Source organism: Triticum dicoccoides, chromosome 3A, assembly GCF_002162155.2.
Source record: "Triticum dicoccoides isolate Atlit2015 ecotype Zavitan chromosome 3A, WEW_v2.0, whole genome shotgun sequence".
NCBI classification, from domain to species: Eukaryota; Viridiplantae; Streptophyta; class Magnoliopsida; order Poales; family Poaceae; genus Triticum; species Triticum dicoccoides.
In genome coordinates this window covers 493,849,812-493,866,348 of record NC_041384.1, presented here as the reverse complement: position 1 = coordinate 493,866,348, position 16,537 = coordinate 493,849,812, and the positions used below count along the sequence as shown (strand labels likewise).

At 46.7% G+C, this 16,537-nt stretch overlaps 2 protein-coding genes across 6 annotated transcripts; one reads left to right on the top strand and one right to left on the bottom strand.

Moving 5' to 3' along the window:
• Positions 1 to 2,181: 2,181 nt before the first annotated feature.
• Positions 2,182 to 8,924, top strand: LOC119268756. 4 transcript variants are annotated; one of them, XM_037550459.1, is made up of 10 exons: positions 2,182 to 2,585; positions 2,684 to 2,761; positions 4,276 to 4,408; positions 4,709 to 4,947; positions 5,038 to 5,140; positions 6,616 to 6,716; positions 6,790 to 6,964; positions 7,383 to 7,553; positions 8,279 to 8,379; positions 8,464 to 8,924. In XM_037550459.1, the coding sequence occupies exons 1-10, from the start codon at positions 2,250 to 2,252 to the stop codon at positions 8,527 to 8,529; spliced, it is 1,503 nt and encodes a 500-aa protein (XP_037406356.1). In that variant the 5' UTR covers positions 2,182 to 2,249; the 3' UTR covers positions 8,530 to 8,924. The 4 variants fall into 4 exon arrangements, with proteins under 4 accessions (XP_037406356.1, XP_037406355.1, XP_037406354.1 ...); XM_037550458.1 differs by having other exon boundaries at positions 4,661 to 4,947; XM_037550457.1 differs by having other exon boundaries at positions 2,183 to 2,585; positions 4,276 to 4,947.
• A 1,640-nt stretch (positions 8,925 to 10,564) lies between these two features.
• LOC119268755 (E3 ubiquitin-protein ligase MBR1-like) lies at positions 10,565 to 13,915 on the bottom strand. Of its 2 annotated transcripts, XM_037550454.1 has the most exons (5): positions 13,289 to 13,914; positions 12,689 to 12,871; positions 11,218 to 11,313; positions 10,994 to 11,137; positions 10,565 to 10,902 (listed from the first exon to the last, which is right to left on the bottom strand). In XM_037550454.1, exons 1-5 carry the CDS (start codon positions 13,769 to 13,771, stop codon positions 10,771 to 10,773), a joined length of 1,038 nt encoding a protein of 345 aa, XP_037406351.1. In that variant the 5' UTR covers positions 13,772 to 13,914; the 3' UTR covers positions 10,565 to 10,770. The 2 variants fall into 2 exon arrangements, with proteins under 2 accessions (XP_037406351.1, XP_037406352.1); XM_037550455.1 differs by lacking the exon at positions 12,689 to 12,871 and having other exon boundaries at positions 13,289 to 13,915.
• Between the last annotated feature and the right edge of the window lie 2,622 nt (positions 13,916 to 16,537).

Here is a 16,537-nt window from a genome sequence, read left to right as displayed (position 1 = left end):
GTGCGTGCATGCGTTCATATATGCGAGTGTATGTGTGTGAGAGTGTCTATATCTATGATGTGTTTCGCAAAAAATAAATGGATGACCAAAATCCCTCTCTAATGGAGGTACCAACTCCCCAGCTAATCTTCAAACAGTTACATATCCTGGTGCTAAAGTTGCATGAGAAGAAAAGGTAGTCGCTATTGACGGAGTCAATTCCGACAAATCTTGGGTAGAGGGTCCCAAGCTAGTAGCCTTGATACGATGGTGATGGAGACACGAGGTTTTACCCAAATCCAAAGAGATAAAACCCTACATCCTACTTGTGTTGTATTAATTTGGGATAGAGTATAAAGTACATGTTGATCTATCACAAGATCGATGATGTAATCTACGAATCCCATCCCCTGGTTCATATAGGTACTGGGGGGTGGGTTACAACAAGGTTGACTAAGTACTCACTCTGCTCCTTTATATATTGCGTGTTTCGTCCTGACTACAATACCAAGGAGTGTGGTGGCATGTGTACTTTGGACCCTCATAGGCTGATCCCCTCCACCAAGTATGTCCACATGCATGTGCCCAGCGATGGAAACTTCCCAGGCACACACTTCCAACCCAGCCAGCGGTATTTTCATCCAATACTCCAACCGTGCACTACATTGTGGAACTTTGCTAGAAAAATAAGGCGCACTACATAGAGGAATGGAGGGAGTATAAGGTAACATGTGTTGTAGACGACTTTAAGTCTTGGAGTATGTGTTAAGTCTTTGAAAAATATTCCTTCTATGCGCCATGGGCTCCTCAATATGACAACAGATACCTGCTACCTCGCGTAGAGCTGACGCATGGTTTCGGTTCCGTCAGCGAATGAGAAATTGGCGCGTGAAAAATCGTCATTGGTCTAGGCTATTAACAGGTATCAGATTCAAAACTGACACCCGACAGCTTAACGACAACCCGTTATAATGGCTGCCACGTGTTGGTTACCCTGAACAGGTAACAACCCTATAGGATAAGGGTAAATAATTATCCATTGGTTTTTCATTAGGAAAAAATTATACCCATCGGATAAGTCGGGTACGGGTATGGGAAGGCAATATCCTTACTCGCATACCTATATGCTTATTCATTATGACAGGTAGGCCCTATATGTAATTCACTAAAAATGCGAAAACTCTAAGATCGCTTTACTCAGTCGCAGCCTCGGCCCGAAATCCCTCCCCGTACCCCTCCCGCGTTGTCACTCACACCAGAGAAACCTCCTTCGTCCCCATCTTTCTTCCATCACAAACCCTAGGGAAGGATCCACCGGTCGTGGTCGAGGCATGCAGTGATGCGACCGGCCACCTCCCTCATCTCCTCGTCTCCTCCTTCCACTCTAGACAACCAACAGACCAAGCCATCTCCTCCCTCCACCGCCTGTTCTCCATTCCATCTCCTCCACGCGAGCACCGCCAGGCTGCCAGAGCACCTCCTTCCGCCATGCCTCGAGCTCCAGTGGACAAACACATCCTGGAATGTTATGTTTATATACTGAAATGCTGAAATGTTGTGTTTTACACACTGAAATGCCGAAATAATGCATGCCAAAGTATGAAATGAAAGGTGGCCGAGATAGGTATTTTCACCCGCGGTATTGCCCGCACCCGGCCAGATACGGGTATGGGAACAATATGAAACCCGGGGTGCGGGTACGGGTTTGGGCAAAAATTATTGGGACGGGTGCAGGTTTGGGTGAGTTCGCACCCGACCCAAGTGGATACCATGTAGATGGGGTCCTCGGCCCTGCCCACGTGACTGTAAGACGACATGGTTACTAGTGAGTGACCCCTAATCTGAAACACCATCAGTAGTTTTGAATTAGTCTGCAAGTTATGCATATTTATCGTGTCAATAAATTTGTGCATCACAACTTTACGGTCCAGTAGTCCAGTTCAAACAAGCTGACCGTTCATGTTTTTGTGTGTTCATTTTCGCTTCCGGTCATTTTAGTGTTCATTGTCGCTTCTGCTAAAATACACTGACAAACAAATGTGACAACTGATAAGTGTTCAGTTCCGTCCGTTCTCGACCCTAGCGGCAAGAGGCACCCACCGTGTCAAACCCAACGTGGCCGCGGGGATTTACCGGCGCAACATGGAACCACCGCTGCCCACACATACCGGTCGGTCGGTCGGGGTCGGACCGGGTTGTAAAAACCAAATCGGAGACGAAGCAAAGAGAAGACGCCAGAAACAAAGCGAGCACTCCGACCGCCCAACGACATGCCGCTCCTCCACGGCGCCAGCCTCCGGGCCCTCCTCGCCGGCGCCGCCGTGGCGCACCTCTCCTCCTTCCCCATCGTGCGGGCATCCCCGTGCGCTCCTCCCCAGCCGCTGCGGCTCCGCGCCTTCGCCTCCCACAGCGCCTCGGAACCTCCGCCGCCGCCCCCCTCCTCGCCCTCGCCCTCCACCTCGCGTGTCCTCGCCTCCGCGGCAGCGGCGTGCGACTGCGAGGAGGGGGCGAAGCCCGCGATCTGCACGGCGGACGAGCTGCACTACGCGCCCGTGCCAGGCACCGAGTGGCGGCTCGCGCTCTGGAGGTACCGCCCGCCGCCTGAGGTGTGTGCTTGATCCTGTGCAGTGCTAGGGTGGTGGCCCGGGCTTCGTCAGGGTTGCTTTTGTTTGGTGTTGATCTCGTGCTTGCTTGGTTCGTGCAGGCGCCCAAGAGGAACCACCCACTGATGCTGCTGTCCGGTGTGGCCACCAATGCGGTGGGATTCGACCTGTCCCCTGGGGTGAGTTGATCTATAACTACGCTACTGTTATCGATAAATCGCGCTGCAAACAGTACATTTTGTTTTCTTTGTGAAGAAATCCATATGATGTTTGATTAATCTCTGTAAATTGCTTGTATAATGATGTTGCAAATGCAAACTGGTAGCCATCTTTTAGCTTGGACTCACGTATCATGAGGATTCGACCTGTCCATCTAAACCCCCATCCTCAAGCTCTAGTTTCTTTTGTGTCTTTTGTGTTTGTTTTTGGTTTTCACTCGGGTTTCCTTATTTAAACCGAGTGTTGTATGATTTTCGGATCCGGTTTCCCTCATTAAGTGGATCAACTCTATTCTTAATGAAATTGCGGGAGCTCCCGGCCCTCTGACGAGGTTCTGTCCATTTTTTGTGGTCCTTTAGTTCATTTTACTCTGTTTATCCTGTAGTTTAATTCAGTTTTAATTTTGATGTATTCTGTAATGTAAATACAATGAAATTAATTGTAGTAAGCCCACCCCGAGATGAGTGCTCTCTCCTCCGACTTCCCTAGAGCCTCCGGTATCACAGCAGAGACAGCGACGGGTTCTCCACCCATATGCGGATGAGGCGACAGAAGTATGGAAATAAGATAAGCAAAAATTTAGAAAGGAAAGTTCAGTAAGCATATCATGGAGTAAACCGAGTGTTCTGAACAAACAAACACAAAATCCACTCTTCAAGAGAAGTTTGTATTATATTTATCGGCATCTTTATTGTTTTACTGTAATTGGCTAATTGCAATTGCAGTAAAATGCATCCTAGCACACCTCCAGGGATATAGCAATCAGCAGACCTAGAAGTACCAAAATTTGAAAACGCTTACATGTACTCCCTCCATCCCAAAATATAGTATAACTATCATAGTGTCAAAAATGGTCTTTACATTTTGGGACAGGGGAGTAGTTGTTATGAAATTTATTGTGAACAAAACATAGTGTTTAATTATACTGCGGATAGTTATGAATTCATATGTTGCTAATATGAAATTTATTAGAGCCGCAATTGGGGTTTACTTGCATAACTGGGATGCAGCTAGACGGCAATGAAGTACCTTTTCTTGCACAAGTATGGAAACAACACATATTTAACGGAGAACAAAAGCCGTATCTTCAGTTTTCCAGTAACTGTTGTAGGAATGTTTGCCTAAGTTGTTGGCTTATTGTACACGATTTAAGAAGGGGAATCTGTAGAACTTATGAAGCTTGCAGTTAAGACTATGCTTGTGCACTCTTCAAGAGTCAAATGAAAGGTGTAATTGCTGGTGTGCTTGTATCACAGGGCTCAAACTATTTCAAAAACATTTCCTGCCTCTGAATTTTATGGTTGGTCCATAATTACCTGTCTTTTTTGTATTATATTTAATATATGTTACACTCAAGAAAGAAACAGTTATACATCTACTGTCTTCCTTGTTATTGTTGCCATGTTTGTAGGCATTTCTTTTATGGCTTCCCCTTTACCCTGGACTTCCATTGATACAAATGAAATGATGACAGGCTTCCTTTGCCCGTCATATGTCTATGCAAGGGTTTGATACATGGATTGTTGAGTTGCGTGGTGCAGGCCTCAGCACACGTGGATCAGAATTAGCTGCAGCTAGCACCAAGTCTGACATGTCCTCTAATTCAGGTGTGGATAAAATTTTGACACAGAAAGTAAATGTTGTTCCTCCTGCCAAGGATATGTCAACTAATGAACCTCAAAGTTCTGAAGTTCCAGTACTAACAGACACGAATGTGCTAGAAACAAACACATCAGAAGAACCACAACTGGTGACAAAGTTAGCAAATGCTTTGGCACAATTGAGTGTAACATTTTCAGGCTATGTAAGAGATAGCCAACTGAGAAACATCACTGACGGTTTTTTTGATCGAGTGACAGAACTTGTCCCTGATGCCTCATTAACTAGTAGTCTTGAGGAGGTTGCAGATAAATTTCTAGGGTTGATGGAATTGCCACAGACATCAGCAATATATGATCAAATTAGCCAATTAAGTCAGCGCCTCGTGAAGATTCTTGGGGAAGGTCAACAAAATGTTTCCCCTCGGTTATTTGGCTGGCAAGAACGCCTCTCCGCAACCATAGAAGATCTCCAGAAGCAGTTGGAGCTGATTATTAGTTATGATTGGGACTTTGACCATTACCTGGAGGAGGATGTACCTGCAGCGGTTTGTAGACATACCCTTTACGGTTGAGAGATTAATTGAAGGTACCTTGAACTGCTTAGTAAGAAGTATGGTGATTTTTTGTTTGTGCAGATAGATTATATAAAACAGCAGAGTGTACCCAAGGATGGAAAATTGCTTGCTATTGGTCATTCTATGGGAGGAATCTTGTTGTATGCAATGGTTTCGAAGTGTGGTATGTTTCATTAACCTGTGCCTTTTTGGGTTTTCTGTTAATCTTTCTTAGAGCAGGGCAAACAACTTTTTTCGTTTTAGCAAATTGCATATTTCACATCTTCAACTAGTAGTGAGGCTAGGATAGCTGAGGTATAACACACCAATATTACACTTCCATTTTTAACTGTAATTATTTCCACAAGCATCCATGGATGCCTTTGAATTTTATTTGTTTGTTTGTTTGATATGGGGGTCTGGAAGCCTCTCAGGAACTGTCCCTTGTACCATAGCTTTTGGCCATTGCGTATTAAAGCAAAGGCAAAGTTCTAAGTCATGAACACACTCCACTATAGTATTAAGAAATCACGGCAACCTGTCGTGTCTGCTTTATCTAGTCCTTGGTGGCTTATTCCTGCTAGCGCTTCCTTTAAATAGAGCTTGCTTGGTAAAGTTGAATGGACTGCCATCATCCAGACATTGGTCAAATCTTGTCAAGGTTGGAAAGATTTTTCGATAAAGGGATTTTTATAGACGGCCTCATCAAGGTGATACAGCCGTGTGAATTCACTCCTGGCCTCTACATAACGAGATGCACACATCCTTTACAGGCAACAAGCATAGTCTCAAATGAAAGCGACATACACAAAAAGAAGGTACCCCATAGACTAAACCGCCGTCCGTGCTGGCCTGCTGGGTAAAAGCCTCCTTATGGTTAGCGGGATGGTGTGTCCATGGATGATGGCTGGCGATCAGTAGTACCAGCAACCCTGGTTTTGCACTCTTGCTTGTCTCATGGTAGATTTGGAAAGAGAACGGTTTTAGGATTGTCCAAAACTTGAGCAACCTCCAACAGTGCAACATTAGGGATGAGGTTAGTAATTGGCAGTGTTTAGCGGGATGGTGGGTCCATGGATGATGACTGGCGATCACTAGTACCAGCAACCCTGGTTTTGCACTCTTGCTTGTCTCATGGTAGATTTGGAAAGAGAACGGTTTCAGGATTGTCCAAAACTTGAGCAACTTCCAACTGTGCAACATTAGGGATGAGGCTAGTAATTGGCACACTACCAGTGTTAGGGTTATACCATCATAGGCGTTCTTACGTGGGAATATAGGCTTTTGTTTTTCTTCCTTTTTATTTTGTGATAAATTCCTGTTCATATTCAATGATAATATTGCCTTCGTTTAAAATTAAAGAGGTATAACTTCGCCATATAAAATTAGGTTTGTTGCAGCCAGTTATTTGTTTTAGTTTCTTCTCCATTTCAGGACACACTTCCAGTACATTTACATTATTTCCTACCAGCTGATTTACGAGTTCTACATAGAATATTTTATTATATGTTCTTCCATTACAGATGCCCTTGTGATTTTTACTACTATGGTCTTAATTTTTTGTTCTTCTAAGCTTGCTTTTGTATCGGAAGATCAGATTTTATTACCAATACATGGCACTAAGTACCATCTCTCCTTTTTTTTTCTTTGCTTCACAAGGATTCGAAGGGGCTGATCCAGAGCTGGCAGCTATTGTTACTCTGGCCTCATCAGTTGACTACACAACATCCAACTCCTCGCTCAAGTTATTTGTGCCTCTTGTAAGTTGACCATCAAGCAGGTTGACATATTCAATACATGGACAGGAACCTAATCTTCATTGTTCTTTATTAGGCAGATCCAGCTGAGATGTTGCGTGTTCCTGCTGTCCCTCTAGGAACATTACTATCAACCACTTATCCTATATCATCTCGTGCACCATACATATTGTCACTGCTACGCTCTCAAATTTCAGCCAAGGATATGATGGATCCTGAACTGCTTTCAAAGCTCATCTTGAATAACTTCTGTAAGTCGAGGCCTATATTTGTCTTCTCTATGGAAGCCGCTAACTTGCCATACATACAAGTATAGTATGAACGTATGATATGTCCTGGATAACAGAAGAAGTTGCATAGTTTACACACATGAGTGTAGTTGTTATCTTGCATTACCTGCATTTGGTGAGGTTGTTATCTCCTTAACAGTTTCATCTTAGTGCAAGGTGATGGATTCAAGGCATTAGATGCTACCCATATGTTGTGCACTAAACTTGTCAAGTTTGACTGTTATAATCATCTTTTAAAGAAGATAATAGGGCAGCTGCAGACTTTAAGCGAGTTTTACCAAACGCCACAGCACAATTGACCATGATAATTCATCTTTATATGGTTAGTTTTACTACAAAAGCTCTCACATTTCTTGTGACAACTTGATGTAATATTCAGGCACAGTACCAGCAAAGGTGTTATTACAGTTGGCGACCTCATTCCGTGACGGTGGGCTGCGAAACAGGGCTGGTACTTTTTTCTTCAAAGAGCATTTAGGGAAAATCAAAGTTCCGGTGCTTGCCCTTGCTGGAGACGAGGATCTGATTTGCCCCCCAGAAGCTGTTTACGGTATGGCAACAAGTTCCATTTTAACGTGTTGTTTTGCAATGAGAGCTCATTTGTCACCTAGTACTTAACGTATTAGGACCAGTTTCAAATTTTTGGGCTGGGACTGGGATTAAGCTCACAAGCCAGGAGCCTAGGGTCACCAAGGTTCCACGGTGTGTTCAAAATATACCACCTTGCGCAAGTGGGTAGTGGTCTTACACAATATACGTAGACTATCTGTCACGTGCTTAAGATAGGCACCAGTCCTAACTCCTAAGACAGATGAATGTGACAACGTGGGGTACTGCTCGAGGAGAGAGGGTTGGCCAGCCATGGGGCTGGGGATGAGGAGAGATCATCCATATGGGGTTGCGCCCCCTTGTAGGGAAAAGTCTAACTTGGTATCTAAGAATACAATCCTAACTTAACGAACAGTATCCTTATCTTCCTATTCACCCACCACTTGCCTTGCCAAAAAGATATCCTTTATTAACTATTTAACCTGCTATACTTGTCTCCTCAAATGGTTGGTCACTGTACTGTTGACCTGATACTTATCAGGTGAATAGTAATTCCTGGGGACGAATCCTAGCTTATGGGGCGTTTGGTTTTAGGCTTAGCAATGCCACACCGTGCCATTGGGCCTTGACCTATTGTCCATAACACTGTCATTGTTTGATTATGAGTTGCTCCAGAATTTCGTTGGAGATCTACTTTTAACAGTTGACTTTTCATTGTATTTGCAGAAACCGTGAAAGTAATTCCTCAGCATCTGGTCACCTATAAGGTTTTTGGCAAACCTGAAGGCCCTCACTATGCACATTATGACCTGGTTGGAGGGCGGAAGGTATGTGTGCATAACTGCATATGTGTGTACTTAAGGGACCCAGTTCAGTCTTTGATTCTTACATTGCTCTGTGCTATCGTGTAGGCTGTCCATGAAGTGTACCCTTGCATAATAGAGTTCCTCTCTCAACACGATGGTGTGTCTTCTTAAGCTCTTACTGCACGTATACATCAGAACTGCCACACGCCATTGTATACATCAGAACTGCCACACGACATTGCACGATGGTCATCCTACACTGGAACCGGATGGTACTGTAATCACCAAAATGTCAGTGAAGTGGTGAGTAGCAGAGGTGTTTTTTTCTGTCTCCTTTGCGCAGACCAAGCTTCTAGTTTGTTTCTTCAGAACCGTTGATCGTTAGTGTAGTGTGTCGCCTGTAAATGCTATGTACATTACCAAAAGGAGGGATTGAAGATGATTCAACTAAATTTTGCTTCGCGCCTACCCTGGTACTGATGATTGTTAGCAAAATTAAATAAAAGTGTACGATCATGTTTGTATTGATGGAAGCACTTAAAATTGTATGATGTTTTGGCCGGATATGTAGACTGTACAATACTGGTAGGATTGATACTATCTGTTGCATTTCTTACGCCTTTGACATGTCTGTGGGGTATGCGATCGAAACATCGTGGTTTACTTTCCTATATCTCTTCAGAACACTTTCATGTGTGACCAGTGGCGAATCTAGAAAAAATGGAGAGCGGGCTGGGCTGCCTGGGTCATGCAAATATGTGTTGGATTGGGCCTGCAAGTAGTTGGGCTGGGTCTTAAAACTAGTAGTAGAAACAAATTTTACAGTGCTGGAGGGGGGGCTTGAGCCTGTTAAAGCCCCCCAGTAGAATCGCCCCTGTGTGTGACCCTCTTTACTTAGTGCGACGATTTTTTTTTGGTAAAAGTGCGATGATATGACGGAGTCTGTAAGCAGGAATCGGATGGCAAATTGGATTCCACTTTCGTGGTGTACTTTAATTTCCACGAGATACTCACGCTTCTGCACAAGATCGTGCTTCGTGTAAATGTCAGTCTTTTTCCCTTAGAACATCTACAGCCCGACCCCCTCATGTAGTTTCTAAACGTCCGTCCGGTCAAAAGAAAAGTTGATCCAACTGGACCCATCACTTAATCCCTAAACATCTGGATTAATCGGTATCCCTCAAATCAGGACTAGATGTAGGGACGATACGAGGGCGGCCGGGCACCCCGCTCCAGGTCATAACGGTCTCACCTGCAGCCACCCGAATCTCCTTCCTCTCTCATCTCTACATAGTGTGAAGGATGCAACAAAGTTGCAAGCTCTGGCGTGCTTTTGCTTCGACAGTGGCGTTCATTAAGCGTCAAGTTCATCTCGTTCATGTACGTTGCTAGCCCTATTATAATGAAAGAGATATAAAAAACATTCATATTTGTTGATAGTGCGGTCGATACATTGTGATTCAAAAAGAGCCGTGCCATGACTATTAATCTTCTCTATAATAAGTAGAGAAGATTAATAGTAATAGTCCATCTTCTTAATTAAGGGTGCAGTGATGGCTGAAGCTTATCGCAGCTAGACGGCCCGACTATTTAAACCAGTCGACTAGCTCCTCATGTGGCAAGGTGGGACTAAACATTTGAAACCCGTTGGCCCAATACGGATGTGAAAAATCTTAAGTACAACTATTTATTTGGTGTTTATTAACAGTCCCGCCGGCCCAACATGGACTACACTTTCTAAGGTCGACGTGCATGGGTTTGCATGTATTAGGTGATTTGGACAGGGTTTGTGGTTGCAAATGGCCAAATTTGAGGCCCTTCTGGTCGGCGGATGTTTGAGGGTTCAAATTTGTACTCCTTCCGTTCCAAAATAGATGACCCAACTTTGTACTAAAGTTAGTACAAAGTTGGGTCATCTATTTTGAAAATTGCTGCTGTAAATGCTCTTACATCCGCATGGCTCGCTGACACGCACATTCATGCAAGAGAGGAAATAATATTTCGCTATTGCTTGTAGATAGCCCAAGAAGTTTAATAAAATTCAGTGGATTAGAAACCCGTTATCTATTTTCAGTGTTTGCTTGATCCGCTTTGTCTGCTTTTGCGGCTAATTTTTCACTACAAATTAGTATAAAAATAAGCACTACAGCACAATTCAGCAACCTGAGCCTAGGTCTGTTCTGCAAAACGCTTGGACATCACATCATCATCTTAAAGGAGCGCATCAGAACCCATATGTTTGATAAAAGATGGCCGCAATATGGCATTTCTATCTGGAAATGCAAAAGAATGGACGATGTGTTTAGACAACAATAATACATGTAACGGACTGTACAAGACGCAACAAAGTGAAACTTTTCATTTTAGGTCCACCCAGGTACACAATAGGTGTAGCCCGGGGTCGGGACTTGTTCAAGTCTTGGTGACAGCGGTCTTGCAAACCGGGCAAACGTTCTTCTGAGAAAGCCACTGCTTGATGCAGTAAACATGGTAGCTGTGGCCGCAGCCCAGCCTCCCCATCTCGTCATTTGCTTCAAACTCTTCCTGCAACATCCATCAGAATAGACAGACCCGGTTTAAACACTTGCACAAACGATGTATATAAAGAGAAGCAGCGGGAACTGCGAGAGCGCACTTGACAAATACTGCATTTCTTCTCCACTTCCGTCGGAAACTGGAATGACGAATCAGGCTTGACCTTCCTAAGGTTGCGAACTATCTCATCCTCGCGTAGCCCTGTGTTGACATGTCCTATTCTTTCTCCAAGCTCAAGCAACTCCTGTTAAGACGAAGTTGGTTCATCACGATGATGATGCCAAGTGTTGTTACAGAACACGGGAGGGGGGGAGGAAGACAGACCTCATAAGTCATGTTGTCGACATCAAGGCGCCAATCCTGGTACCGATCATACACATTCATTCCTCCCAACAACACTCTTGTCTGAAACATCATGATCTGCCATACATATGAGAAAGGTAAGCATTCGAAACTGACATGGCCTGCTTGCATTTCATTAGACAGAAATCACTGCACACCCATGACCTTAGATGATGGGCATGCTTCCATTAAAAATGTTCACTTTATGGTAACAAGCATGAAAGAATAAAGAAGTGAGCATTATCAACATGATATGGCTTACTACAAATTGGTACTTTCAGGTCCATGGATAACATGTTGATTATTTCATACTTTTATCTTTATCGTGTATTTTTCTACGATTTTCTCTCCAAAATACATGCAACAAGGTTATAAAGGTTATACTTCAGGTAGCATGCAAATGGGTAGCTCATTTCTCAGTTAGTATCACGCTTAGACCCATGGGTCAGTGGCAAGACCAAGAAAGAGGTTTCCTCCAACCAACCAATTAGGAAATGTCACCTGCCCTAAGCATGTTAAATTGCCCCACCCACTTTCTGCATTCTGCGTATCTTTGATAGTTGCCTACAGGGACAAGAAACGCCGGTGGATCTTCACATCCAACAATAAGATAAGAGCCCTCACCAGCCAGGTGATCACGAAATACACAAGGAATGGCCACAACATGAGATCTGATTATGACTGAAGCAACAGGCAAATCATGAGGGTGCCCGGCCCCCCTGAGCAGCAAAAGACCAGTCGAGTCAGGCAGACGAGCTGGGCACCGCCGAGGCAAAGTCTGAAAGCCATCATTCACCCACCAGAATGCCCATCCCCATTCCCCACCTACTGTACGATCCGCTAGAACAGCATGCCGAAAAGAGAATGAATGAAAATAAAGTCACATTATGGGTTGTCATGCTCAGGTGTTCCACATCCACCACCCCCTTCCCCAGAGTTCCGAAACAGCATAGTTTGAACACCATTTGACCGACCATGTCACCATCATCAGCGTGGCCATGGTTGAGCGCAAGTGTGTCTCTAGCATTTGCACTTGGTAGTCTGCATCTGCATGCCATGGTCGACAGGTCTCTCTCCATGGCCACACAGCGCAGCGGAGCTCCGTGGCCGGAGCCGCTTAATCATGGGTTCGTTAGTTAACCAACGAGAAGGCCACGGTCTCACGTCACGTTTAGCGCACGAAAGAAGCAAGTCAACCACCTCCAACGCCCAGGGGTTACAGGCACGAACATTGTCAGATCACACACAATGACAACCCTGGCTAGACTAGTAGTAGCATTATCATACGCACGGGAATCTTATGGCAACGTAATCGCGCACCGACCGCTGGACGCCGAGGCGGGGAAGGCATTAGATGCGGGTCAAGCGTGCAAGCAAACGCAAGGCGATACTGGTACTGAGGCTGGTGTGCTGTATTTAGTACTGGTGCTGAGGCTGGTGTGCTGTATCGTACCTCTTCTTCGAGGCCGCCGGGGGAGGGGCGGTAGCCGCGCATCCGGCGGAGGCGCGCGGAGGGGAGCAGGTCGGCGCCGAAGAAGGGGCCGTCCAGGTGATGCAGCGGCGGCGGCGGCGGCGACTCCATGAAGGACGAGGACATCTGCTCCTGCATGCTCGCCCTCCGGGACAGGCAGGGCCGCTGTGGATGGATGTCACATGAGAAACGCAGCGTCAGCTGGCTGGCAGAACATGGCGAGAGATTCATTCATCCCACTTGCATACGGAGAATTCGGTGGCATCAAACGTGGTCGTGGAGCACTGTTTCAGATGCTTAAACAGAACATTGCATTTAAGGGCGCAAATGTGAAATTGAAATGGAAGATTTCGGAGCAGAACAGCCACCAGAAAATCTGAATGCTTGGAGGAGAACACACGCTTTCTTTTCAGCAACAGACAAAAAACGAGTTCAAAAAAAGCACAAAAACAGACACACATGAGAAATGGTGCTAAGAAAACTGAGAATAACTAACCAGCAAGAACAACAAGCAATCCTGCGAAATGGACAAGCCGTGAGCGCGAGCAGATCCAAACAAGCCAGGAAGCATCTGCCACTCACCTCTCTGTGCGGCCTCTCGGCGTCGCCGCCGCGGCCCCTCCCCAGCATCTGGTGGCGCGCCACCACGCAGTCCACGGACGACGCCTCCGCGGCGAACGGTATCCCCGGGGCGCACCACACGTCGCCGCCGATCCCTCCGCCCACAAGGCCGCCTCCACCTCCCCCTCCCCCTCCCCTCTCCTTCCTCTTGTCCTTCCCTTTCTTCCTTCGCCCGTGCCAGTCGGCCGAGGACCGCACGGCCGCCGCAGCCGCGGAGCCCGCCCCTGGCGCGTACGCCTGCGAGGCCGCGGCCGACGTGCAGCCCAGCCCGCGCAGCGCCGCGGCGGCGAAGCCCTTCCTCCGCCCTACCTCGGCCGCGGCCGGGGGAGGCAACGGCACCGAGGACGACGAGGAGGAGGAGGCCTCCCCGCGGGGCAGCAGGAGGCGCCGGATCCCCCGCCGGCGCTCCGCCGTGGGCGAGCCGCCGCGGCGGTCACCGGCCATGACGAGGAATCCGGTGTCCCTGGCGTGCTCGGGCCCGGAGAGACGGGTGGGGGCAGTAATGGCACTGCCTGGCAGCGCCTGTGAGCGGGCGGGCGGGCGCAGGCAGAGCAGAGGGGGAGGCGCGGGTTCGCGTTTGTTGTCTAGCGTGTGGAAGGCTAGACAAGTGTATACTTGAGGGGCCGAGCGGGCGAGCGAGCGAGCACGAGGAGAAAAGGAAATGCGACGTGAGGTGGTAAATTCTTGTCCCGGAATCGGCGTGGCCCTGGATTCAAGGGGACGGATGTTCTTGACTTGTTGGTGGTTTGGTGAGTTCCGAGCTCCGGAACGGTCAAATAATGCCACTACACATGGTGTAGGGCTGCTTAAACAAATGTGGCATGAAACATGTTTCACTTACATCCCCCGTTCATGTGCGTAAGTCACCTTACGAAAACCAGATTTTTCCAAAACCTTTATGCGTGGAACATTAAATTCTCTTCGAACCTCTCCTAGCCTTGTTCACGAGCGTTCTCTTCCTCCTCGATTCCCTCGTTCTCCCCCATGGAAACCCCTCCCCCTCCCGTTTTTCCTCTTCTCAAGTGTGAAACAAAATCTGCACGCTATGGATAATGTTCTTTCCATCCTTTTATAAGCCATGGCAAAAGGTTGAGCGGGGTAGGAGAGAAAAAAACAGGTTGTTCAACATGAAAGGAGAATGTTTCCAGATTGGTTCCATGGAGATGAGGGAGGATGCGGGCGCCATGGAAGCTGAGCCGGAGACCGGCGCCACGGAGAAGATCTGCATCAAGGGGAAGGGCGCCATGGAGAAGAAGATGGGCGTCATGGAGGATCAGATCGTCCAGCAGCAGATAGGAATGGAGGAGGGCGTCCAGCAGCAGATGGGCGTCATGGAGGATCAGGTCGTCCAGTAGCAGATAGGAATGGAGGAGGGCGTCCAGCAGCAGATGGGCGCCATGGAGAAGAAGATGGGCGCCATGGAGGAAAGAAACAGTGGCATGAAGGAGGAGGGCGTCCAGCAGCAGATGGGCACCATGGGGGACAAGATTGACAAGTTGGCCGAGGAGTACCATGAAATATGACCGAACGTCACCGTGGGAAAGGTGTCGACGTGGGTCCGGACACTGATACGGAAGCCTGTCATTCAAAACTAGCCGCAAATGTTTGATCACATTCGATGCAAATTTAAATAAATTGGACAAGTTTTATTCAGACTTAGATAAATTTTACACAAAACCGAATGATTTTCATCTAAACTGGAGCACATTCATTACATCTTTGACATATTTCAATTAAACACTATTCTAACCTCGTCTAAATAATCGCACGTGCCTGTTTCCCATGATATGTCTTCCTCATGTCTGGCAGCAAGCTCGTCGGCTGGCCATGATGCCTGGAACTGGAGTTTCAGCAGGAAGAAAAGAATAGCCTCTGCCTCTGCAAAAGCGGGCAATCTCACCAGTCAGCGATGAGCCCACCAAGTTTAGCTTCAGCACGAGAGAAAGAATAGTGGTCTTTGCCTCCGCAAAGTGGGCAAGCTCACCGATTATAAGGCTGGGCAAGATGGTGGCGGTGGCCTTCCTGGGACCCAAGCGGCGGCAGCCTCACCCGTTCTACTCTTACTCGCTATCGGTGGTGACCATGGACATGTCGGCCTCGTTGTTGTGTCGGCGGCGCGCGGTCGACGCAGAGCAGGCGGCGTCATTTGTGCCGTCATCAAATTCCTCCGCCGCCGCGTCGACCTCCGCGAACTTACCTTCTTTTCTTCGCCTGCTGGACGCGGAGCCGCCATCACTCGCGGTGGATGTCCAGGGCCGTGCGGGAGGACATGAGCAGTGCAGCCAATTTGCTCCCCCACGAGCCAGTGCTTGATATGTCCATTTTGCAATGTTTTCCTACTGTCTTTTATAATGTTTTTGGTCATTTCTTCACTTTATGATGCAATTCTAATGCATTTTATCACTTAATTTGCATGATTTGCATGGAAAAGGAGATTGCCAGCAGCTGGAATTCGGAACCTAAAAGAGCTACAACGGAGATAGCTATTCTACGGAGCTCGGAATCACCTGAAACTTCATGCAGACTTTTTATTGAGTATATAAAAAATATTGAAACAAAAAAAATACCAGAGAGGGGCCACCTGCTGCTCACAAGTCAATAGGGTGCGCCTTGATGCCTTGTGGGGCCCACAGCTGGCCTCCGGTGCCCATCTTCTGCTATGTGAAGAGTTTTGCCCTAGAGAAAAATAATGGAGAGACTTTCGGGACGAAGCGCCGCCATTTCGAGGCGGAACCTTGGCAGGAGCACTTCTGCTCTCCGGCGGAGCAATTTCGCCGGGAATACTTCCCTCCGGGAGGGGAAAATCGAAGCCATCGACATCAGCAATGATCCTCTTATCATGGGAGGACCAATCTTCATCAACATCTTCACCAACACCATCTCATCTCAAACCCTAGTTCATCTCTTGTATTCAATCTTTGTCCCAAAACCTTAGATTGGTATGTGTGGGTTGCTAGTAGTGTTGATTACATCCTGTAGTTGATGCTAGTTGATTTATTTGGTGGAAGATTATATGTTTAGATCCTTAAGCATATTCAATACACATATGATCTTCAACATGAATATGATTTGCGAGTAGTTACTCTTGTTCTTGAGGACATGGGAGAAGTCTTGTTATAAATAATCATGTGAAGTTGGTATTCTTTCGATATTTTGATGATATGTATGTTGTTCTTCCTCTAGTGGTATTATGTGAACGTCGACTACATG